General features: G+C 42.9%; 1 protein-coding gene across 4 annotated transcripts in view; it reads left to right on the top strand.

Moving 5' to 3' along the window:
• The window catches only part of LOC126481027 (titin), an 804,028-nt gene that overhangs the window by 473,631 nt on the left and 304,416 nt on the right, over positions 1-25,981 (top strand). For all 4 annotated transcript variants that reach the window (XM_050104491.1, XM_050104492.1, XM_050104490.1 and 1 more), the window contains 2 exons: positions 19,289-19,539; positions 23,877-24,124. In XM_050104491.1, the coding sequence (XP_049960448.1) occupies positions 19,289-19,539; positions 23,877-24,124 (499 nt within the window). The remainder of the gene's footprint in view (positions 1-19,288; positions 19,540-23,876; positions 24,125-25,981) is intronic.

Consider the following 25,981-nt stretch of genomic DNA (forward strand, 5'->3'; position numbering starts at 1 on the left):
AATATCGAGTGCCAATATTTTTATTTTATATTATATTTTTTCGCAATTTTCTGAAAATGTTTGAAGTTGTTCTTTTGAAATTATAGTAGAACATAATGTTACTTGAATTGTGTGAAGGAGTCTTACTACTTTTTGAGCTTTTATTACGTCTTCGACTGTCTGAAGCAAGTATAGGTGGCACAAAATAAGAACTTTGATTGCACTGGGGGAGGGGGGAGGGGGAGTGAATGGAATCACAAAATTTTCGATGTGAAGAAACAGAACAGAATTTTTAACGCAACTATTGTACTATTTCTTCATATCAACATTCTTTAGAAATAGTTGCTGAAAATGGTGAACAAGACTCTAACTCTAAATGACAAGGTTGGTCGTTGCGGTGGGTGGAGACGTAAGGGAGGGAAAATGCTGACGTAATCGCTTGGTGCTACCAAGAGAAACTGCAATATTTAGCTTCGATACTACAGCTGCTAGGTGGCTGGCGACTGCGTAAATGAAAAAAAAAACTGGGAAGTCGACGTGAAGTGTTCCGGACAAATCCGATATGTGACGAAACCGAAGAATGGACCCATTAGACACCATTCGTTGTGCCACTTACATGCAGTTACCATTGTTAGCAAAGTGGTTATCGCCAAGCGTGAATGTGCATCGTTTGCCTTTCGATTCCTGCTCGAAGGGGGATAGCCAGGCTGCTAGCGTGTTGATTTACAAAGTATCTAATAATAAATCAATACTTAATTATACAGGTCTAAAACCGGCAGTATATTTACAGTGTGCAGCCAGTAATTTTATAGGCAGGTACATCGATATTTTTTCCGCCGATACATTCACATATATCGACACCTTTTTCGATATATCGAGAGCTGATAAATATATTTTTTAAATACCGAAATTTCGGATTACCGATATTTTTAAGCCAAACTAAATAATTAGCTTAAAAATGCCAAAAATAGTAAATAATATGACATGTGAAGATGTTGTATCTTCACGCTTTCCTCGAAAATATATCAAGAACAGTGTGTTCCCCTTACAAATACACCAATCTCCTCGTAAGAGGTAAATTTACAGAAAAAGAGAGACGTGTTCCAAATGGAACAGGCTGCTAACCATGTGATAATGGAAGATTAGTGTCACCTGATGCTGAAATCACATCGTCAGATCTTAGTGTAAAGCATGTCTTCCAGGGGTTGCGTAACTTCCGTTAACTCTTACCTCAACCTCCACTGGCCCCAAACCTACGTGGAAAGGAATTGATCTAATACTGATAACTCTTCTTGTGCGAAACTATCGCCTGAATACATAATAAACTGATATCGTGAAATTTTATCTTTGACTTAATATATCGTAACACTTACGGAAATTAAAGTAATTGAAAGTCTGTTAGTAATTCTAAGGATTTATTTAGGAGATAGCCTTTTAGAACCAGTTTCTTCCTTTATGCATCTTCATTGAAACCAATGAAAAACTGTAACATAAATCTCCAATAGTAGTACCGTAAATGCCAGGAATAATAAAATAATAAGATCTCTGCTTTCAGAAATACTCGTCAGAATATAAGGTTAATAACTGTACACAGATGGCCATTTAATCACGCGTAACAAATATCTGCGACTTGTTAAGCGAAATTATCAAAACGTTATGATACTTTTCGTCTTTCATTGTGGGACAGAAGATATGCGATGGCAGACATTTGAACTACCTGCGCAACGTCTCTCGTGTAGCAGGCATACATTGCTAGACGAGAGACATAATTTTCTTTCTCTTAAAATATTGTATTTTAAATGTTGTTTGGTTGAGGTTCTACAAAGGGAAACACAAAGAATAACCTCACGACAAGGTGGATCCAATTTTACATTGTTACTTAAAGGGTTCAGGATTTATTTTCAAGAGCTGCACTGCAAACTTTGGCGTGCACCTCCAAAAAGGAGCTAAAACCTTCACAAGAAAGAAGACCTCACATCTGTGAAGGCTAGGGGTTAGAGATTTGGAGGGGGGGAAACTGTGTTTATGTTCGGTGAAGAATGTGATGCCTCACTTCTCGCCCTCACCAGAAACTTCCGAATAGTTGAAGTCAGGCTGTATATTGTAACTAATACCAAATGAGTCTGTGGACCGAATATTATGGTCAACTGCTGCAACTGTTCCTCCTTTAGGGGTTGTGCTCCTTGAGTATGGCGTGGTGGGTCAGGGCGAATTATGGATGAGGGCAACGGCATATCACCTCAAATACGAACACGCCATGTAAAGGCAGCGAGTTATTTTGGGTTATCTGTGTTGATACTATATTTTGTTCATTTCTTGCGTGTTCGCGTGCTTACTAGATATCGTCTTTCGTTTTAATAGCAGTGTAGTGTAAAGTACCACCGCTTGTAAGGACCCTCTTATCACACAGACTTTTCTTTATTTGATTTGATTAGATCAAGTCAGAGTCGGGAAGACCGTCAGTGAGAGAGCACTTTGCATTTCTGTTGCAATAAAGGCAGCTCCACTGTTCGTTTGCGAATTATGTTTACGAGCTTTAAAGAGGAGCGACTCATTTTCACTTATCTGTTTGGACACAACTTTAGTTTTTTTTTTTTTTCTTGCGTGTTCGTGTGTTTGCTAGGCTCAGTCTTCCACTCTCATAACTGTGTAGTGCACACTTTTACTGTCTGTTGTATGGATAGGGACTCTGATTGTTGTGTTCAGATGCGAGCTCCTCGCGGTGTTGGCTTCAGTCACACAGCATGAGGCTGTTGCCATTGGGCGTCACTGGGGATCCTTGGGGAGTCCAGCACGCCTCCCTTGTCCCCCGATCGCACGCTACTCTGACCGCCCCGGGTACCGCCCACAGTGAAGTTGCCTCCTCAACCGTGGTCGGGTGGCAGGTCCCTCCAAGGTGTGGCAGACGGCGAAAAACTTCTGGAGAGGCCGATCAGACGCTGTCTGTGGCTGACGAAGTTCCTGAGCCAGATGCAATCTCTCACCCTGTTCTAGAGGAAGCATCTCGCCCTGCAAGGTCTGGGCGTTGACAGAGGGTGAGGTGGGTTCACTGATAGTTGGGAGCTCCACCATTAGGCGTGTAATGGAGCCTCTTAGGGATATGGCTGCCAAGGCTGGGAAGCATCCAGTGAGTATTCTCTGTGCATACCAGGAGGAGTCATTCCAGATGTGGGAAAACAGCTTCGGGATACTATGGAGAGCACAGGGTGCAGCCAACTTCAGAGGGTGGCTCATTTCGATACTAATGATGCGCGTCACTTTGGATCGGGAGAGACTCTATAGTTTTGGGCAGCTGGCTGAAATGGTATAGACTGCCAGTCCATCTTGCAATATGAAGGCGGAGCTCAGCATCTGTAGCATCGTCGACAGAACTGACTGTGGTCCTTTTCTTACAGAGCCGAGTGGAAGGTCTGACAAAAAAAATGTACAAATGTGTGTGAAATCTTATGGGACTTAACTGCTAAGGTCATCAGTCCCTAAGACCTAGGCCGGCCGAAGTGGCCGTGCGGTTAAAGGCGCTGCAGTCTGGAACCGCAAGACCGCTACGGTCGCACGTTCGAATCCTGCCTCGGGCATGGATGTTTGTGATGTCCTTAGGTTAGTTAGGTTTAACTAGTTCTAAGTTCTAGGGGACTAATGACCTCAGCAGTTGAGTCCAATAGTGCTCAGAGCCATTTGAACCATTTTGAACCCTAAGCCTACACACTACTTAACCCAAATTATCCTAAGGACAAACACACACACACCCATGCCCGAGGGAGGTCTCGAACCTCCGCCGGGACCAGCCGCACAGTCCAGACTGCAGCGCCTGAGACCGGTCGGCTAATCCCACGCGGTGGAAGGTCTGAATCAGAGGCTTAGACGGTTCTGCGACCGTGTAGGCTGCAGATTCCTCTCGATTTGCGCCGTAAGGTGGTGGGTTTCTGGGTTGCGCGTAGTAGATCAGGGGTCCACTACACAAAGGAAGTTGCTACACGATAGCGGCGGCCGTGTGGCTGCGACTGGGCGGTTTTTTGGGTTAGATGTTCTCGGAAACTACAGAAAGGTCTCAGTCTAAAAGGGTGCAGGACAAACACAGGAAGCTAGACCTAGGAACGAGCGGTACTGTAGTCGTACATTGTCGTAGCTGTGTTGGGAAAGAGCCAGAGCCCAAGCGCTAACAGAAAGAAGTGAAGCGCAAATTGTTATACGTACGGAAAGCCGGCTAAAGCCGGGAATAAGTTCAGCCGAAATTTTTGACAAAGGATCTAACCGTATTCAGAAAGGGTGGATTGAATACAGTTGGTGGTGGAGTATTTATTGCTGTCAGAAGTAGTTTACCTTGTCGAGAAACTGAAGTAAATAGTTCCTGTGAGTTACTGTGGCTAAAACTTATACTTGACAATCCGAGTAAATTAATAATTGGTTCCATTTACCGCCCCCCCCCCCCCCCCGCTTCAGATGATACAGTTGCTGAATTATTCAAAGGTAACTGAGTCACATTTCAAATAGGTACATCACTCATAAGATTATAGTTGGTGGTGACTACAATCTACCTCGATACATTGGCGAAAAAAATGCGTTCTCAGAAAATTATCTAGAACAATTAGTTCAGGAAACCACTCGAAATGTAAATGATTGTGGAAACATACCTGACCTCTTTGCGAATCGGGAGCATCGTGACGGATACAGGGATTAGTGACCACAAGGTTGCTGTAGCGAGACTGAATATCGTAACATCAAAACCCACCAAAAATAAAACCAAAATACATCTATTTAAAAAAAAAAGCAGATAAAAATTCGTTTGACCCCTTCCTAAGAGTCTCCACACCTTCCAATATGATTATGTTGGGGGGTTGGGTTGTTTAGGGGGAAGAGACCAAACAGCGAGGTGATCGGTCTCATTGGATTAGGGAAGGACGAGGAAGGAAGTCGGCCGTGCCCTTTGAAAGGAACCATCCCAGCATTTGCCTGGTGCGATTTAGGGAAATCACGGAAAACCTAAATCAGGATGGCCGGACGCGGGATTGAACCGTCGTCCTTCCGAATGCGAGTCCAGTGTGCTAACCACTGCGCCACCTCGCTCGGTTATGATTATGTAATTGTAGACCAGATGTGGTTTAAATTCAAGGAAATACTATCGACGGCAGTTGACAGACATACACCAAATAAACTAATAAGAGATGGTACTGATTCCCCAAGGTATAAAAAACCGGTCAGAACGCTGTTGTAGAAGCAACAAAAGAGCATGCCAAATATCAAAGAACGCAAAATGCCAAGATTGGCAAAGTTTTACTGAATCTCGATACTTAGCACGAATTTCAGTGCTCCTGGTGTAACGGAGCAACTTAAATCACTTAATAAAAGCGAGGCCTCCAGTCCAGATTGTATACCAGTCAGGCTCCTTTCACAACGAAACTCTGTCTCACAATCTGGCAGAATATCCAAAGAGATTCTGGTCGTATGTGCAGTACACCAGCGGAAAGACGCAATCAATACCCTCACTGCGCTATAACAATGATCATGTTACTTGTGACAGTGCCACTAAAGCAGAGTTGCTAAACGTAGTTTTCCGAAATTCCTTCTCCAAAGCAGACGAAGTAAATATTCCTGAATTAGACTCAAGAACAGATGGCAACAAGAGTAACTTAGAAGTAGGTATCCTGGTGTAACGGAGCAGCTTAAATCACTTAATAAAAGCGAGGTCTCCAGTCCAGGTTGTATACCAGTCAGGTTCCTTTCAAAGTACACTTAGCATTCGTGTACAACTGCTAGCTTGTCTGTACCTAAGGACTGAAAAGTTGCACAAATCACACAAATACCCAAAAAGGAAATATAGAAAACGATTTATTGACAAACAGCCAACACGGATGCAGAAAACATGGTTCTTGTCAAACTCGACTAGCTTTTTATTCTCACGAAGTAATGAATGCCATCGACGGGAATGTCAAATTGATTACGTAATTTTAGACTTCCAGAAGCCTTTTGACACTGTTTCTCACAAGCGACGTCAATAAAATTGCGTGCCTATGGAGTAACGCCTCAGTTATTCGACTGGATTCGTGATTTCCTGTCAGAAAGTCAATTTTCGTTGCGGCAGGATTTTATCATGTAATTTCAATCATCAACTTTCTCCTCTGAATGTGAAAATACTTTGTTGTAGCCTACCTGTATAGGGAGGAATGATCATCATAATAAAATAAGATAAATAAGAGCTCGCAGGGGAAGATTTAAATGTTCGTTTTTCGACGCGCTGTTCGAGAGTGGAACGGTAGAGAAATAGCTTGAAAGTGGGTCGACGTTCCCCTGCCAGGCATGTAATTGTGCACTGCAAAATAATCGTGTAGATGTAGAAATAACTATGATGCTCAGACCAACCATCGGTTGGTGACATCTTTACTTTACCTCCTTCATTGATCTGTTGCCATACAGGGTGTTTCAAAAATGACCCGTATATTTGAAACGGCAATAAAAACTAAACGAGCAGCGATAGAAATACACCGTTTCTTGCAATATGCTTGGGACAACAGTACATTTTCAGGCAGACAAACTTTCGAAATTACAGTAGTTACAATTTTCAACAACAGATGGCGCTGCGCTCTGGGAAACTCTATAGTACGATATTTTCCACATATCCACCATGCGTAGCAATAATATGGCGTAGTCTCTGAATGAAATTACCCGAAACCTTTGTCAACGTGTCTGGCGGAATGGCTTCACATGCAGATGAGATGTACTGCTTCAGCTGTTCAATTGTTTCTGGATTCTGGCGGTACACCTGGTCTTTCAAGTGTCCCCACAGAAAGAAGTCACAGGGGTTCATGTCTGGCGAATAGGGAGGCCAATCCACGCCGCCTCCTGTATGTTTCGGATAGCCCAAAGCAATCACACGATCATCGAAATATTCATTCAGGAAATTAAAGACGTCGGCCGTGCGATGTGGCCGGGCACCATCTTGCATAAACCACAAGGTGTTCAGAGTGTCGTCTAAGGCAGTTTGTACCGCCACAAATTCACGAAGAATGTCCAGATAGCGTGATGCAGTAATCGTTTCGGATCTGAAAAATGGACCAATGATTCCTTTGGAAGAAATGGCAGCCCAGACCAGTACTTTTTGAGGATGCAGGGACGATGGGACTGCAACATGGGGCTTTTCGGTTCCCCATATGCGCCAGTTCTGTTTATTGACGAAGCCGTCCAGGTAAAAATAAGCTTTGTCAGTGAACCAAATGCTGCCCACATGCATATCGCCGTCATCAATCCTGTGCATTATATCGTTAGCGAATGTCTCTCGTGCAGCAATGGTAGCGGCGCTGAGGGGTTGCCGCGTTTGAATTTTGTATGGATAGAGGTGTAAACTCTGGCACATGAGACGATACGTGGACGTTGGCATCATTTGGACTGCAGCTGCAACACGGCGAACGGAAACCCGAGGCCGCTGTTGGATCACCTGCTGCACTAGCTGCGCGTTGCCCTCTGTGGTTGCCGTACACGGTCGCCCTACCTTTCCAGCACGTTCATCCGTCACGTTCCCAGTCCGTTGAAATTTTTCAAACATCCTTTATTGTATCGCTTTTCGGTCCTTTGGTTACATTAAACCTCCGTTGAAAACTTCGTCTTGTTGCAAAAACACTGTGTTCTAGGCGGTGGAATTCCAACACCAGAAAAATCCTCTGTTCTAAGGAATAAACCATGTTGTCTACAGCACACTTGCACGTTGTGAACAGCACACGCTTACAGCAGAAAGACGACGTACAGAATGGCGCACCCACAGACTGCGTTGTCTTCTATATCTTTCGCATCACTTGCAGCGCCATCTGTTGTTGAAAATTGTAACTACTGTAATTTCGAAAGTTTGTCCGCCTGAAAATGTACTGTTGTCCCAAGCATATTGCAACAAACGGTGTATTTCTATCGCTGCTCGTTTAGTTTTTATTGCCGTTTCAAATATACCGGTCATTTTTGAAACACCCTGTATTTTAGATCCGTCCGCAGCTTGTGGTCTAGTGGCTAGCGTTGCTGTCTGTGGATCAGGGTGGGAATTTTCTTTGTCCCGGGGACTGGGTGTTTGTATTGTCCTTATCATTTCATCATCATTCGTGACCGTGGTGAGATTGGACTGTGTAAAGATAGGGACTTTGTACGGGCGCTGATAACCGCACAGTTTAGCGTCCCAAAAACGAAACATCATCATCATATTTTCGGTCCCTTGCAAATTCTGCTGACTTTAAGATACTACATCGACAAGTGTCTCACTTGTGGTCACTGAAGGGAAGTCGACGGAGCACCTACTCAGCAGGGCAAACTGAGCGCTGTGCAGTGAGCTATGTTTGAAATCAGACACAGCGCCTAACACTAGGTTATCTCATCGCAAGAGCAAGCCATCAGGCAGCTGACGCAGCGTGTCGACGTCTCTGTGCTAGCTCAGGAAGCATCCGTTCCCTTGGCGAAACGACGACTACTGCACTGCGATCCAGGAGAGGCAGACAGAGCTAGAAAAGTTCAAACGAAGACCATCTGCAGAGAACCTCGCAGCATTATTGTTGCGAGGGTAAAAACAAAATGAATCATTAAGAAGAGTAAGGAACTCGGTTAAACTATTGACGAGTTCCATTGTAGTGATGGAAGCCATTAGGATAATTTTCAACACACAATCTAGGTTGCCAATGTCGGCTGTGTCGACACGAGAGACCCTGTACACAACCGCAGCAGGCAACGGCAGAATATTACGCGAGTACGACGATCACGTGGTAAAGAACATTCCGTAATTCATTTCCGTCAGTGGGAAAGAGCCCAACTGCTCCTCTTTCACACGGGAAAGCTGTGGACACTGCTCTAGGTCGTGATCAGGTTCGGTATAAATAGTTGCGACAGTTTAACGACCAGCCAGAGCGAGCGCTCCTCCTTATTTTTAATCAAGATTGGCAGAAAGGACAATTTTCATTCTTGGAGTGTTGAAATATTTAATTTTTTTGGAACATACCTCACAAACCTATGTAGTTATTGTAGTGTGATATATGAGAAGACCTTGGAGTGTATGGTGAACCTACCCTTAGCTAGATTGTAAAAACCAAGAAGCGTCTTAGTCGCCTGCACTATGAGTGATTATCATTCGACTGTTTATAATCTGTCCCCACTGAAGGCGTCTATACAGCAGCCGTTCTAACGCTGGTAGCACCTACAGGCTGTTTTTTTCCGACATGGACAAAGCATACGCTCTCACTTGAAGGCTTAACACCTTACGAAAGCTTCATGAATGGGGATTCTAAGGCCGACCAACCCTGGTCGTATCAGTGCCGGTACTTAAAGTTCAGCTTCCACAGTGGCCACACGTCATTTCCGAGAGATGTGAGCGGCAACTGTGACAGCAGTGGTGCGCACCGTCACACGCCGACTGCGAGCAACAAGGACATTTGGAATCACTGTAGAGGAGGATTTAGTGGTGCTTGGTGCGGCCAAAATTTCTATCTTTAACGGAGGGCAGAGACCGTCACAGATGGCGTACCCGGGATCTGGGCTGGGGAGGGAGGAAAGACTCACATTAGTTTTCAGATGTCACCACAGATGGCCCTGGGTACATTGCTACTTACAAGGTCTATATAGGACTGTTACTCATAGAGCTATTCTCTGTATACAGGGTGGTCCATTGACTGTGACCGGGCCACATATCTCACGAAATAAGCGTCAAACGAAAAAACTACAAAGAACGAAACTTGTCTAGCTTGAAGGGGGAAACCAGATGGCGCTATGGTTGGCCCGCTAGATGGCGCTGCCATAGGTCAAACGGATATCAACTGCGTTTTTTAAAAATAGGAACCCCCATTTTTTATTACATATTCGTGTAGTACGTAAAGAAATATGAATGTTTTAGTTGGACCACTTTTTTCACTTGTGATAGATGGGGTAATAGTCACAAGCATATAACTCACAATTTTAGACGAATAGTTGGTAACAGGTAGGGTTTTCAAATTAAAATACAGAACGTAGGTACGTTTGAACATTTTATTTCGGTTGTTCCAACGTGATACATGTACCTTTGTGAACTTATCATTTCTCAGAACGCATGCTATTACAGCGTGATTACCTGTAAATACCACATTAATGCAATAAATGCCCAAAATGATGTCCGTCAACCTCAATGCATTTGGCAATACGTGTAACGACATTCCTCTCAACAGCGAGTAGTTCGCCTTCCGTAATGTTCGCACATGCATTGACAATGCGCTGACGCATGTTGTCAGGCGTTGTCGGTGGATCACGATAGCAAATATCCTTCAACTTTCCCCACAGAAAGAAATCCGGGGACGTCAGATCCGGTGAAGGTGCGGGCCACGGTATGGTGCTTCGACGATCAATCCACCTGACATAAAATATGCTATTCAATACTTCTTCAGCCGCACGCGAGCTATGTGCCGGACACCCATCATGTTGGAAGTACATCGCCATTCTGTCATGCAGTGAAACATCTTGTAGTATCATCGTTAGAACGTTACGTAGGAAATCAGCATACATTGCACCATTTAGATTGCCATCGATAAAATGGGGGCCAATTATCCTTCCTCCCATAATGCCGCACCATACATTAACCCGCCAAGGTCGCTGATGTTCCACTTGTCGCAGCCATCGTGGATTTTCCGTTGCCCAATAGTGCATATTATGCCGGTTTACGTTACCGCTGTTGGTGAATGACGCTTCGTCGCTAAATAGAACGCGTGCAAAAAATCTTTCATCGTCCTGCAATTACTCTTGTGCCCAGTGGCAGAACTGTACACGACGTTCAGAGTCGTCGCCATGCAATTCCTGGTGCATAGAAATATGGTACGGGTGCAATCGATGTTGATGTAGCACTCTCAACACCGACGTTTTTGAGATTCCCGGTTCTCGCGCAATTAGTGTGCTACTGATGTGCGGATTAGCCGCGACAGCAGCTAAAACACCTACTTGGGCATCATCATTTGTTGCAGGTGACTATTACAGCGCCATCTATCACTAAGTGTAAAAAGTGGTCCAACTGAAACATTCATATTTCTTTACGTACTACACAAATATCTAATAAAAAATGTGGGTTCCTATTTTAAAAAAACCGCAGGTGATATCCGTTTGACCTATGGCAGCGCCATCTAGCGGGCCAACCATAGCGCCATCTGGTTTCCCCCTTCAAGCTAGACGAGTTTCGCTCTTTGTAGTTTTTTCATTTGACGCTTATTTAGTGAGATATTTGGCCCGGTCACTATCAATGGACCACCCTGTATAAGTCCTCTATTACCACTAGCCAATCTTAATTTCACTTTAAACTGATGCTCAGCACTGTTCGGCGGGACAGGACGCTAGTTCTGTTTACGATTTGTTTTTTTTTTTTATTTTGTCCCTAGGAGCAGCTGCCTTTCCCTGTCTCTACGTGCGGTACCTACTTGGAGCGCTTGCGCTGAGATGTTAAAAAATCACTGTAGGATACTGTCTTCATGACGTTACAATTTTAATGCAGTGTAATTCTCCTCTCACGACTAGCTTAATGTTATAATGATGCCTCTTCTTTTGCGGGAGCTGCAGGCACTCCATCGTTGAGTCCGTATGTAATAAGTACGTAGACCAGGGCGGGCCGCGGGCACGCCGAGGCCCAGCCTGTCACTCGGCTGTGCTCGGTCATTGTCGGAAGTACCCGGAACAGCGCGACTTTTGATTTAGCACTGCGGTGCGGCGGTTTGCTGTCGGCACAGCTCTCCGAGTTCGGCAGAATAGCGGTGTCAGCTCTGTTTACCCTTCGCTGTTTGTTCGTGGTGTGAAGAACGTTCACAGGTCCAGTGGCTGTTTGCACGAAAAGAGGCAGTCTAGCGATCCATCGTCACAATCCTTTAAAATGAATGGGCAGAGGGGTGAGAATTCTCAATTCGCATAAGCGACGGGTTATACTTATTTTCTACAAAACGATATTATATACTCCGTTCTTCATAAGAATAAAACTGATGTAAACAAACACAAACGCGATGGTTGATCAATAGCCCTAGCTCCGGAACACTGGTGTTGTTCCGCTTTTGGAAGTAGGTCAAAATTATGTATTTGATATTTTATTACTATGTCACTGCAAATGAAACTTTAAGACATTTTGATGTATTAACATCCATCAGCGGTTTACTTAATCATACTTTAGCTACGTAATTTTTATTTCAAAAATCGTGTATAGTCACAGTCTCAGTTAGCGCTACTTGTGCTCTGACTGTCTCATTGTTCATGTGTACCGCAAAAATGGATGACACTGCTTCCTAGTGAAACATGCACGCTGAACACCGTTAATTGCTAGAAATAAGTTGTCCTTAATGTTTTCACAACATTACAGAGAGCTTTGACGTTTATTGAGACACGATGTAATAAATGTAAGAGAGGCAGGTGTAATTTAATCTAGGCGTGATCGCTAGCGTCGTTGTTAGATAATCGGGCGGGTTAGCGGGCGGTTGTTCGAAGCCCATTATGATAACAATTTTTTTTTGTTCTGTATTAATATCCAAATCATTTATCTATGAAATTTATCAATGTGTGGTAATTAACTCATACTTAACCACCATTTTTTCAAGAAAAATGCATTCTGGTTTCTAATTACATGTCACAAGCAGAACTCTAGTTTTCATTGCAAACACACATTCTTAATTATCGATATATTATAAAATATTGTTACAGATTTTGAGGTTAAGAAAACATTACACAATTAAATTTTTTGGAGAAAAACGAAAAATCAAATACTCTTTGTTTGAATATGACCACTGTTTTATAGGACAGATGTGGTCTCACACGAACGAGAGTGATAAGCGTCGTAGAAACACGGAAAACAATTTCACGGCGTCGAGCACACTGCACAAGTTCTGCGTTTTTACAGTTATCACCGTACCACTGCTCTCTGAACCCAATACAGTTGATCTGGAGCCAAGTTAAGGGATTTATCGCGAGAAATAACAAGAAGTTTTAACTGGCAAACTTACTGGAACTAATGCACGAAGCTTTATGACACGTCACTGCCGAACGAGGGCGAAATGCAGAGCAGTATGTCATAAAGAAGGAGGAGGAGGAAATGTGGACTTTCTGATGGCTAGGGATTCTATCGCCTCGGTACTGAAATGCACCGCTTTCCTCTGAAAAAATGGTTCAAATGGCTCTGAGCACTATGGGACTCAACTGCTGAGGTCATCAGTCCCCTAGAACTTAGAACTAGTTAAACCTAACTAACCTAAGGACATCACACACATCCATGCCCGAGGCAGGATTCGAACCTGCGACCGTAGCGGTCTCGCGGTTCCAGACTGCAGCGCCAGAACCGCGCGGCCACTTCGGCCGGCCGCTTTCCTCTGAGTCCCATGTGCAAGAAGTTCAGAGATTACCAGACAACTGACTGTAATACCTTCAGTGGCTTCAATATTTAATTACATCGTAAAATCCCAGCAGTGCGCTTTTACGCCTGCAGAAAAATTACCCTTGTTAACGTCACGAATTTTCATCACTCTCGTTTTTAATTACAGTACTATGTTAACTAAGACCGAGAGCATGTTTTCCTTCAGATCATCTAAGAAGCATATCTCCTGACTTTTACCATTGTTTCCTTCTGTTCAAAAATTAAATGACATTCAAGACTATATTGTTCTCTGCTCGTCTCTTTTTACGCCTTTCACTACAACTATTCACTTCACTGCAGGTTAGTTGGACCAGGTGGCTGGCTCAGTGCTTTCCACGTTAAATGCGCCGGTAAAACTGTTCCCCGTATTATCGCTGAGTCGATATACGCCTAAAGCACAGCATAATACGTATCCTCATTATCATACTTGACTGTATTCGAGACAGATTGGCTCCTGCTCCACGTGAAACGAAATCCAATGAGGTTCCAGCAAACGCGGAAGAATACATAGTGTGTAATGTTTACATGAGTTTTATTCTTGTGATGGACGGAGTATAGTACCACACAGGAAGAATTTAAACTTTCGGATGACAATGAAGGCGCAAAAATTTACGACGACTGACAGGCGGGATTCATTTTTCTTGCTAAATTTGTAGGCGTGGTGCACTTGAAGAAATTGATGGATGGTACGAATAGTAAAATTTCTGAAGCCGCGCCCGTTACTCCATATTCAGACGCAACAGTTTTCAGTGGACATGAACGAAGAGTATGGAGACTTCATTTATTACTGCAAAGTATGTTGGTTAAGTCAAGGGGCTTGCCTGGAACGATTTTTCGATTTAAATCTCGCCACTGTTGAATTTATGAAGGAAAAAGGAGTGCAGGAACGAAAATTAGCACATCCGGAATGGACTCCAGCTTCGCGTTTTGAGTGGACTTGACCGCACACTGCCCACAGTAAGAAGTTGCAAGGTAACTTCTTTCTGGTTTGATGGAGATGGATTTAAAAAGAAAATCAGACGAAGACAGTCGAGTTCCCTAAGCTCACTGGTGTTTAAGAAATCGCGAGGTTTGAAGAATTCATTGTGGTCTTGCAAGAATTACAACGATTGTTTTATGAAGGTTTTGAGGACACTGCCACTCTTACATCTGTTTTTGAGCTGTTTTCGAGACCGTTTGCCGTTTCAGTTCAAAGTGCCCTTGTGCATGTGCAGATGTATCTGATCTGCAGGATACTACCGACTAAGTACAAAGCTTTTTAAGTTAAAACTGCCCAGTACCTCTACATTGCTTTTCGCAGATAGATTTTCCAAATCTCCACAATAAAGTTGCAAAGGTTCTACAATATTTCGAGCAGCATATTTGTGTGAAAGGCCTTTTTTCGATTAAGAAACTAAGTATGTTACAATTACGTGGCAAACTGAATGAGAAACTCTGTGAAATTGTCTGCGTCTGTCCATATACCGACAGCTTGTACCGGACAAAAATTACATTGTCTGCAGCGCGCCAAAAATAATTAAAAAATACTGAAAACTTATTTTGTTTGTGAGCTATGTTGTTGAGAAATATGAAGTATGAAACCAAGTCGTATGCAGTACGACTGTACTGCCATGTAAATTCGGCGCGTTCGCTGTTTTCCCCTCTTTCCCCACCACGCGCTCAGCCAGCGCTGTGTGGTGGTGGGGAAATCTGACGCGAAGCCACCCTTGATGTAGAGCGAATCTTCAAGCACGGTGCCATGTAACACGGGGCAAATGGCTAGAAAATAGAAGTGCCAGCTCCCTTAAATATTCCAACCCCCTCCCCCCCCCCCCTCATCCCCCGCCACCTTAGCGAGAATTGTACTGCGAACCGTACCAAGCGCCATATCTGTCCTTTCAAGGACTTGAATTCCGTTACCTATCGTCAGGCGCGGCTGATTAAATTAATACATGTCGAAATTTTCTGTTAGTTATTTGTCAACAATCGACGGCAACGACGCCTTTTCGTTAAAAGCGTTTCGACTGTTGTATGCTACACTATTGGAATGACTGCTCTCTTACCGAGCCAACTGTAGCCTTCAGGAAACTTCCTGGTAGATTAAAACTGTGTGTCGGTCCGAGATTCGAACTCGGGACCTTTGCCTTTCGCGGGCAAGTGCTCTACCATCTGAGCTACCCAAGCACGACTCACGCCCCATCCTCACAGCTTTACTTCCGCCAGTACCTCGTCTCCTCCTTCAGATCCAACAATGATTGATTGATTGATCAATCTGAGACACTGTGCCCGTTCCCGTTTAGTGAAATGCAGAATTTTGGATCTATATGCGCTGAAGCCAAATTGCTAGTATTTGCAGCATTTTGAAACCTTAACAAGATCTGACTGAATATTTGTGCACCATTTTTAATCTACCGGTACTTCAGTATGCAATATTGCATCATTTGCAAAAAGTTTGACTCATTAATATACAAAATGAAGAGCGAGGGCCCCAATATAGTTTCCTGGAGAGAACCTGAAATAACTTGTAAATCTTTCGATAACTCTCGATCCCCAGTAACATTCTGTCGAGAAATCCTCAAGCCAATCACAAAGTTCGAGGTTGTACTTTCGATTGCCATGTAAGCAAAGTTTGGTATGACCATTGTTTTAGGAATCCATGTCGATTTGCATGTAGGATTCTTCTGCTAGAGATATCCCATTACGTTTGATTCAAATATTCTAAAATAGATCAAACAAGTGTTATCATAACCGGTTTCGACTTATTACAAGGTGACCATCTGTCTGAGAAGAACGAAAATGGGCATACAGAAATACTAGAAAACTTCATTACGAAAACGGCATACTGAAATACTAGAAGACTAAATTACAAATCGAATCGAGTCCTGTACATAACCATACGTACTTGAATACATTACATTTGACAGAGATTCGTCAGCTCGAGATTGCATAGTGTGTTAACATATCTGCGACGTGATTGTTGGAAATGAAGGCTGCAGCTGGCTACGTAGTAATATAGAATTGGTGACTCTTAAATCGCTAATATATCATTACAAATATTCACGATGTACAATTGATTGTGTGGCAGCACCTTCTTTAATATTAGCAACTTCATATTATTACGTAGTCATGTGTAGCCCTCATTTCCAACAATCTGGTCGCAGATATCATTGTGAGGCCTTCTCCGGGTTTCTTCAGTTGATCAGTTGCTATGTGACGTGTTCGAGTGTAACTTGTTCGTTCACAACGTCCTGATTGAATTTTCAGGGGGTGGGGGTGGGGTTTTTGGAAGCAAGCTCCACTCACCAAGTACAACACACAGCCGCAAGGACAGTGGTTTACTATCCTCGTTTCCTTTCTTTTACACAAATCATCTGATGATGAATTGACAAAAGGTCAAAGCCAGTCATGGTATCGCTTTGTGATCTGAGGCTGAAATATATACCGATAATTGAAAAAAAATATGTTTATCACCAAATATGCTTTATAATAGATGCCCACGGCCTGCAGTGTATGTAAATGACAATATAGTTTGTATATCAACCACGTAGGAAAAGGCGACTGCTATTTACTGTAAAGAAAACACGTCAAGTTGCAGACAGGCATAGTTAATACATTCGCATGTACCTTTCGGCCACAGCCTTCGTCAGTAACCACAGCTTTCGTCAGTAAAACGCCCCCTTCTCTCCCCCCCCCCCCCCCCCCCCACACACACACATACCATTCTGTCTGTCTTACACATTACCCGAGGTGCTGGAGTTGACCACCGTGTGTGTGTGTGTGTGTGTGTGTGTGTGTGTGTGTGTGTGTTTTACTGCGAAAGTCTGTGGCCGAAAGCTATATGTGAATGTCTTTTAATTGTATCTGTTTGCAACTTCACGTACCTTCTTTACGGTAAGGAGCAATCTGTGTTTCCTACATCGTTGATATTTCTACCTGGAGTTCCATTGTAGAATGTAGTTTGTCGTATGGCAGTGGTACAATTTTAGTGTGGCGCAGTTAATTTTCAAATATATGTGAATACTTGACAGGAAACACAAGAACAAACATCTGGGACTAAAGGTGCAACACTACGGGCAGTTATTGAACACAAACCATCTGGCACTTACAGATGCGAGGAGATTAGTGGCAATAGAGAAAATTGCATTGAGATTTCACCACAAATGGCTCTGGGTACTTTTGCTAATAGTCAGTATCCATGTGCTGTCCTTCTTCAAACTGATACATCTGTGTGTGTGGCAGGGGAGGATACAAGTTTGACCTGGGAAAAAAAAAAAGCACTCCGTCGTCAGGCCGAGAGTGGCCTACCGGGATCATCCGACTGCCGTATTATCCTCAGAAGAGGATGCGGATAGGAGGGCGTGGGGTCAGCACACCACTCTCCCCGTCGTTATGATCGTGTTCTTGATCGAAGCCGCTACTATTTGGTCGAGTAGCTCCTCAATTTGCATCACGAGGCTGAGTGCACCCCGAAAAATGGCAACAGCGCATGGTGGCTGGATTGTCACCCATCCAAGTGCCGCCTATGCCCAACAGCGCTTAACTTCGGTGATCTCACGGGAACCGGTGTATCCACTGCGGCAAGGCCGTTGACCTGCAAAGCTTTATTTATTTATTTATTTATTTTTTAAAAATCCTATTTTCCATCTCTTGTTGTGTTTGTCCTGGTGTGAAACAATCACTGAGAATGCCATCAAGGTAAATCAGTTCTTCTATAACACGATGTCATGACTGGTATCTTAGCCAAAGTCTTAGAAGCTGCCCAAGTAGCGCTGTACCTGCCGTCTATACTGTACTAATGCAGTGACCACCAGTTCACACATCTCTTGGCAGAATGTTTGTTGTTAATTTTCAGAAGTTGCTAATTATTTTCAGTGAACTGCCATATGCATCCCCTCCATGTAAAGAAAGTGTGTGGATTGGTAAAAGTGGTGTTCTGCTCACTACAAGAGTGAACTCCTGAACATTGTTGTGGCATCCTGATCACAGAGGTGTCACAGTTTAGCCTGCAGAGTGACTTTATCCCATCTGTGTATCTGTTGTGGTCCTGGGACCCCTCAACAGGCTCATCAATATTGCAGCTGGGTCCATGTGTTGAAAAATAATGCTCAACAGCATGGATCTGGCGTGGTGAAGAAGTACCAGCAGTATGAGGAAAAACCTGTTTAGAGGGGGCAAACTCACTCCCTGGACTTATAAACATGTATGGAATGCATTAAGCTGAAACGGATGCTATAACACCACCTTCATGGAGTATTGATAAACTCTAGACTGCAGTGCTCCACTAGAGGGAAGCATTACCACAGACTATGCTGGATGGTCTGATCTACTGTATGATGAGTTATTATGTATCCAACGGTGCTATAAAAATCAGTGCATCCCACCCAGTACTGACATTCTCTATGCCACTATTGGAGGGACATCACATGTAGTAAATAGTAAAAGTAACTTTATGGTGTTTCTTGTATTCTTATTACTGTGTTATGTGTCATAATGTTGCAACATTGCCTTTCATTGCATGCTTATCACTGTGTCACAAGTTGTTTTGTAAACCTCAAAGAACTTTTACTTAAGGACATGTTCAGTAGTTTGCAGTCAACATATGTTCAACAAATTAACATGAGATAATGTAGATCAGTTTGAAGATTTCTGTTTGGAAGAGATACTGTAGCCACAGTCATAGTTCAGTGAGAACATTTTCTTAATTCATCAACTGTTGTATCTATACTTGGTTTGTAAAACATTTGGAGATACATACAGGTTTGCAGCTTGTAGGATGCACATTAATGTCAGAGTAAAGAAATCTGAAAATTTTACTTCAAGTCATATTTGGAAGAAGGAGAATTCGGCTATGTAGAATTGACATACCATTCATCATCTTTCACAGGCACAGTGATAATTATCACTACAGTCAGAAGCAAACTAAATTGTGGGGGCCAAGTGATGCACATTAATTAAATGTGGACACGGTTGCAGGCATGCAGCATCGTGCTCGGAGGCAATGCGGGTCCTAGAAGTGGCGTGCGATGAGGCTTCAGGGCTGCCGACAGACGCAGAGTCAGCCAAGGAGGCGCTGTCCGCATTGCACGAGGCGCGCCGCGTTTCCCTGGAGTCGCTGATGCCCGCCTTGCAGGACGGCCGTGCACTGCTTGACAAGTTGCGCGAGTTGGTAGCTCTCGGCACACTCGATTCGCGGCCGAATGCCATCCGGGTCGCTGCCAGCTACGGTGAGTTACATCACAGTAGAGCCATTGGAAGCAGTTTGCCATTGTGTAATTTAGTGATTATTTTAACTCAGTCTTAGCCCCCAATATCTTGGGAATGGAATCACATAGATGAAGGTATACCACCTTGCTACACTTCATGTGTACTAGCACTGGTTTCACCCTCCCTCTTCTTTTTATTTCATTCATAACAATACGTACACGACACTACCCTGTATATCATAGTCTTATGCATGATGCATATACATACTTGACACATTATGCTGAAGCTATAAGTGGGACAGCATCTTAGTATTTCAGCACAACATTTTCTGTATGAACTAATGACAAAGCAGATGATAATCAGCTGGTAATGCTCTTTCATTTTCTCACTGTTGTGGTGGGTTGCGGGTCAAGGCTCCGGAGTGTTATCATTATGAAACATCCAATCTGTGTAAACACGGCCTGCCTCCTTTTCATCATTTGTACAGTCAGATTTATGGGTCACCTCTTTCTGTCTTTGTTCTGAAAAGTATAATTTTATGAACTGAACATTTGTACCCATTTAGAACATCTTAATTCAGTTGTTCCTTCATTCCCATCACAATCACATATTTGACCATATGATTTGCAGGAGAGAGTACACATCCATTAACAAAAAAGTTCATGCTTACTTTTCACATGAAGAGAATGATAAATGGGTTGTTGCCAGATTTTTTTCACTTATTCTCTGTATGACCTATCATATTTCAGTAAGGAAAAACTTAGTCTAGGAAGGAGGAAAAAAAAAGTTCTCCATGAAGGAATTATCCAAATGAGACAGAAATCAGCAGATGTGGTGTGCATCTCAGACAAACAAGTGATGACAATTTCAGAAAAATTGGATTTTTATTTAATCGTGTCAGAAACACATACTTTAGCTTACAAGTTATACAAAATGTCCCAAAACATGGTACTATAAGCATTACAATTACAATTAAATGCGGTGTGACCAGTATGCAGCAACTTCTCATGCTTCCTTGGTGGCATTGATTACATTCTGTGGCGAGCATGATGTTGGGCACAGGCTACAGACAAGAAGATGACTCATTGTCTGTTCTTCACCACATTCCCATGCTGTGGAGTCGCTTGCAAATCCTCACTATTTCAAGTTGGTCTTCATTCTTCTAACTCTAGAACGCAGCCTGTTGAGGGCCTTCCATATTGACCAGCTTTCTTCGTGACCTGGTGGGAGGCTTTCGGTCAGGATCATCCACCCTGCAAGGTGGCTGGATGTGGAATGCCATGAATTGACTGAAGTTTGGAGGTGGTTCAGTGAGGCTTTCAGTTGAATGGAGAAAGCTTTTCCTTGACTTGAGCTATTGTACCCGTGTAATGCGTGGGTCTTCAGATTCAATGACTTTTCCAGTCTGGATGCACATTTACAACGGATATCTGGAGGTGGATGCCCGCTAGACGATAAACTTTATCAAGTGGTGTAGATCTCAAACATCCCGTAATGAGTCTGCAGGTTACATTCAAGGCAATATCCACTTGTTTAACGTGACTAGATCTGCACCAGACAGGGCAAGCATATTCTGAAGCTGAATAACAAAGAGCTACAGCAGAATTTCTTAAGATGTGAGGATGCGCCCCCCAGGTTGTACCCGATAATTTCCGGAGAATGTTGTTCCTTACAGATACCTTCCGTTTTGTTGTTCAAGCACTGTTGATTTATTTTGGATGATTTATTCAGGAGAAAAAGGTTCACAAATTGAGCAAGTCAATAAAGCATTGGTCCACCTCCAGCTCTTATGCAAGCAGTTGTTGGGCTTGGCATTGATTGATAGAGTTGTTGGAAGTCCCTGTGAGGGATATCGTGCCAAATTCTAATTGGCGCATTAGATTGTCAAAATCCTGAGATGGTTGGAGGGCGCTACCCGTAATGCTCCAAATGTTCTTAATTGGGAAGTGGTCTGCTGGACAAAGTAGGGTTTACCAAGCATGAAGACAAGAAGTAGAAACTCTTCCCATATGGGGGTGGGCATTATCTTGCTGAAATGTAAGCCCAGGATGGTTTGCAACAAAACGGGGCATAGAGTATCATCGACATAATGCTGTGCTGTAAAGGTGCCGTGGGTGACATCAAAGCGTTTCTGCTATGAAAGGAAATGGGTCCCCAGACTATCACTCCTGGATATGTTTTACAGAACATCTGTGCTATCTTGGCTTGATTATGCATGCATGGTGTATAAATCTGCAAGTTTTATGTGTTGCACCGTGAGGGATTTACGCTGGCCACTGGGGCCTTTAGAACCAGCTTCATACCATATGGCTGTGCTGTGGTGACAGCTCCTGATGGATGGTGTGACTGGCTTATAAGTCACTAACCATGTCAAACACATCTGCATTCCCTACCATTGCTTGGCCACGAATGGAAAGGCTTGTTCATAATCAATCCCTATGGGATTTGTGGAAAGGATTGCCTTTTACAGTTCGGTTCAGCTGGTTTTAAAGCTTTACACCAAGATTGGCGCAAGTTTTCACCTTGGCTTCTACAGAGGCCCAGAGTTATTTTAGACTTTATGAATTACAAGAAAAACTGCACTCCAGATTTTACGTTTCTGTTTTTTTTTTTTTTTTACATTTTAGACAGGCCTCACCATTTTAAGTTTGTGCATACAGATGGTTCTAAACAAAGAGATTCCATTGGCTTTCAATAGTTCATCCCAACTCTATCTTCAGGATTTGCCTTCAAAGTGGATATAGTATAATTACTGCAGAGCTCTATGTGTTGGTGAAGATCTTAATCAGACAAGGCATCTTCAAGGCTAACAGTTTCTCATCTGCTCCGATTCTCTTAGTACCCTAAATCTTTGCAGAACATTCATCCATCAGAGAAAATCATTCATCTTGTGCATGACCAGCTTTACTTCCTTCAGCTGTGGAGGAAAGCAGGTATTATTCTGCTGGGAACCAGTATGGCTTCTGACTCTGGGGAGAGATCCCCAATGTTATGCGTGGGGCATGCAGATCACTGTATGTCACATTTAACCCAGTGCATTTTATAGCATGTTGATGAGACAGAAGTGAATTTCATTGGAGATCTGCCCTCTGTTGTTGCTGATGAGATGAGTAGTCAAGGTTTCAGAGTTTTGCAATGTGTCTGAAGTCAGCCTTAAGATTTTAGGAAGGAGATTTTAATGTGTTGCAGAGCGGCTGTCTCATCCTTTTTATTCCAGTGATCAGCCAGCCACAGATCTCTGGTGTGGTATTTTAATTCTTTTTCCTCTTGGTTCTCAGTCTGACACAGTGGGTGACTTTTTATAGTTTTGTTAGTTTGTGTGTGTGTGTGTGTGTGTGTGTGTGTGTGTGTGTGTGTGTGTGTGTGTGTGCTCCAGTGTGCGTGTGTGCACATATTTTTGGAGTGTTATTTTATGTTTTTCCTCATAGTTCCAGTTTTTAATAATGTTGCACACATTATCCACACTCGTCTCATACTACTTTAGTACGGCCGCTAAAGACCTTGCTGCCATGCATTCACACCTGTCGTCTCATCACATCTCTCAATATATCAATAACAGTTTAGCAAAAGAATGTGTATAATACATAAATCAGAACCTCTGATGCCTTTATTGGGCTTATTTACTAGACAAACATATATGGTCACTTTACGAAGAAACAGCTGCTGAGATGATAAAAAGAGTATTAATATTGTTGAATATTAAGCCTTTTTGGGATGTTCAGTTTAATGCCCATTAATAAGATGATTTGTTGATACAGTATCTAGTTTGCCATGTACGTTATAGCCTACACCATGTAGTACTGTGAGTAAATTATGGTTTTGGGACATTGCTGAAATAAAGAAGAAAATATTTGATAAAATATGTTATTTGGACTGGATTAATTGCATTTTGCGAGAAAACAATGACTTGTATACCAGTTGTAGAAAAATGCTGGCATGTGCAAAGGTATTGTCAGTTACACTTCCCGCATTCTCAGAATCAATGTGTATTGGTTATCCAACTTGTAGATGAGTTTGGAAATTTCAGTATGTAAAATTCAAAATGTTATGAAAAGGAAAGGATAGCAGAAATGCTGAGTTGCAGATAGGCACAACAAATAAGCTTATGGCCAGCAAGGTTTCGTCAAAAATAGACGACACACACACACACACACACACACACACACACACACACATATACAAATTCAACTTGCACACATGTAACTGCAGTCTCTGGCAACTGAAGCCACACAATGAGGAAATTGATGGCACTGTACTGAAAGGAATGTATATTATAAAAGAGAAGAACATCCTGCTTTCTACATTATTTTACATGTACCTTTAGGCAGGAAACTTATTAAAATGTTAAATGTTGCAGCAAACTCACAGGTGGAGCACTGGATGGAGGCATTACACGATCGGCGGCAGCAGCTGGAACTGGCATTCTCTCGGCGGCGCGAGCGCCTCGAGCAGTGCCTGGCTCTCATGCTCGTCGCCCGAGACCTGCGTGCTCTCGAGGACGCTGTGGACAGGCGGCGTCACGAACTCGCTGACGTGCTTGGTGACTCTGCTGCCAGTGCCGAGATACTGCTTGCAGAGCACCGTCGCCTGTTGCCAGAAGCCAAGGTATGTGCATCTGTGGACAATCAAATAGAGCATCCAGACTGAAGTGCTATTTCTGCACCCCCCTCCCCGCTCTGTGTGTATCCCCAGTAAATCCCAAGGGAGTCAAGGCTTGATAATTGCATGTTAGTATTTTAATATTATAGACTGTTTCGACCAATTTCACAAGAAGATAGCACATGTGTAAAAAATGAATGTTATAAGGCTTGTTAGCACAAATTTTCTTTCATCTCATTTATGAATGGCTTCAGAACCTTTCAGGGGTAATGAAAATCATAACCTCAGTCAACTATATCATTTAGCGTTTTCACAGCAGTATCTTCTCTTTCCACTCTTTTATGAGTAACCAGCCTGCCTGACTGATGTTTTAGGATGATATTTTTATTTGTGGGAAGAATATTGACAGCACAATGTCATCTTTATTATACACACTTCATGACAAATATTGAATTTTTACCATTTTCAAGTAGTACCTTTATGCAAATGAACACTATAGCACATGTTGCAGGTTGTATGTTAGGGCAAAATCTACAGTTGGATGACATGTAACGGAACTATTTTGTGCCTTGTCACTAAAACAGACCACCTCAGAGTTATTACTTGCAGATAGCTGCACATGGCCAGGGTGTTATTCATATGCCTGGAACATATTCATGCCTTCAGCATCAACAATGTTTTCATTTCTTCACAATATGTTGTCGTAACCATTCTGTGTGGCAGCCGTGACTCATTAATAGCTCTGCCTGGACAGTTATTTGCAGTTGTTGTTGTTGTGGTCTTCAGTCATGAGACTGGTTTGATGCAGCTCTCCATGCTACTTTATCCTGTGCAAGCTTCTTCATCTCCCAGTACCTACTGCAACCTACATCCTTCTGAATCTGCTTAGTGTATTCATTTCTTGGTCTCCCTCTACGATTTTTACCCTCAACGCTGCCCTCCAATGCTAAATTGGTGATCCCTTGGTGCCTCAGAACATGTCCTACCAACCAATCCCTTCTTCTGGTCAAGTTGTGCCACAAACTTCTCTTCTCCCCAATCCTATTCAATACTTCCTCATTAGTTATGTGATCTACCCATCTAATCTTCAGCATTCTTCTGTAGCACCACATTTCAAAAGCTTCTATTCTCTTCTTGTCCAAACTATTTATCCTCCATGTTTCACTTCCATACATGGCTACACTCCATACAAATACTTTCAGAAAAGACTTCCTGACACTTAAATCTATACTCAATGTTAACAAATTTCTCTTCTTCAGAAACACTTTCCTTGCCATTGCCAGTCTACATTTCATATCCTCTCTACTTCGACCATCATCAGTTATTTTGCTCCCCAAATAACAAAACTCCTTTACTACTTTAAGTGTCTCATTTCCTAATCTAATTCCCTCAGCATCACCCGACTTAATTCGACTACATTCCATTATCCTTGTTTTGCTTTTGTTGATGTTCATCTTATACCCTCCCTTCAAGACACTGTCCATTCCGTTCAACTGCTCTTCCAAGTCCTTTGCTGTCTCTGACAGAATTACAATGTCATCGGCGAACCTCAAAGTTTTTATTTCTTCTCCATGGATTTTAATACCTACTCCAAATTTTTCTTTTGTTTCCTTTACTGCTTGCTCAATATACAGATTGAATAACATCGGGGAGAGGCTACAACCATGTCTTACTCCCTTCCCAACAACTGTTTCCCTTTCATGTCCCTCGACCCTTACAACTGCCAGCTGGTTTCTGTACAAATAGTAAATAGCCTTTCGCTCCCTGTATTTTACCCCTGCTACCTCCAGAATTTGAAAGAGAGTATTCCAGTCAACATTGTCAAAAGCTTTCTCTAAGTCTACAAATGCTAGAAACGTAGGT

This window comes from Schistocerca serialis, chromosome 5, assembly GCF_023864345.2.
Source record: "Schistocerca serialis cubense isolate TAMUIC-IGC-003099 chromosome 5, iqSchSeri2.2, whole genome shotgun sequence".
NCBI lineage: Eukaryota > Metazoa > Arthropoda > Insecta > Orthoptera > Acrididae > Schistocerca > Schistocerca serialis.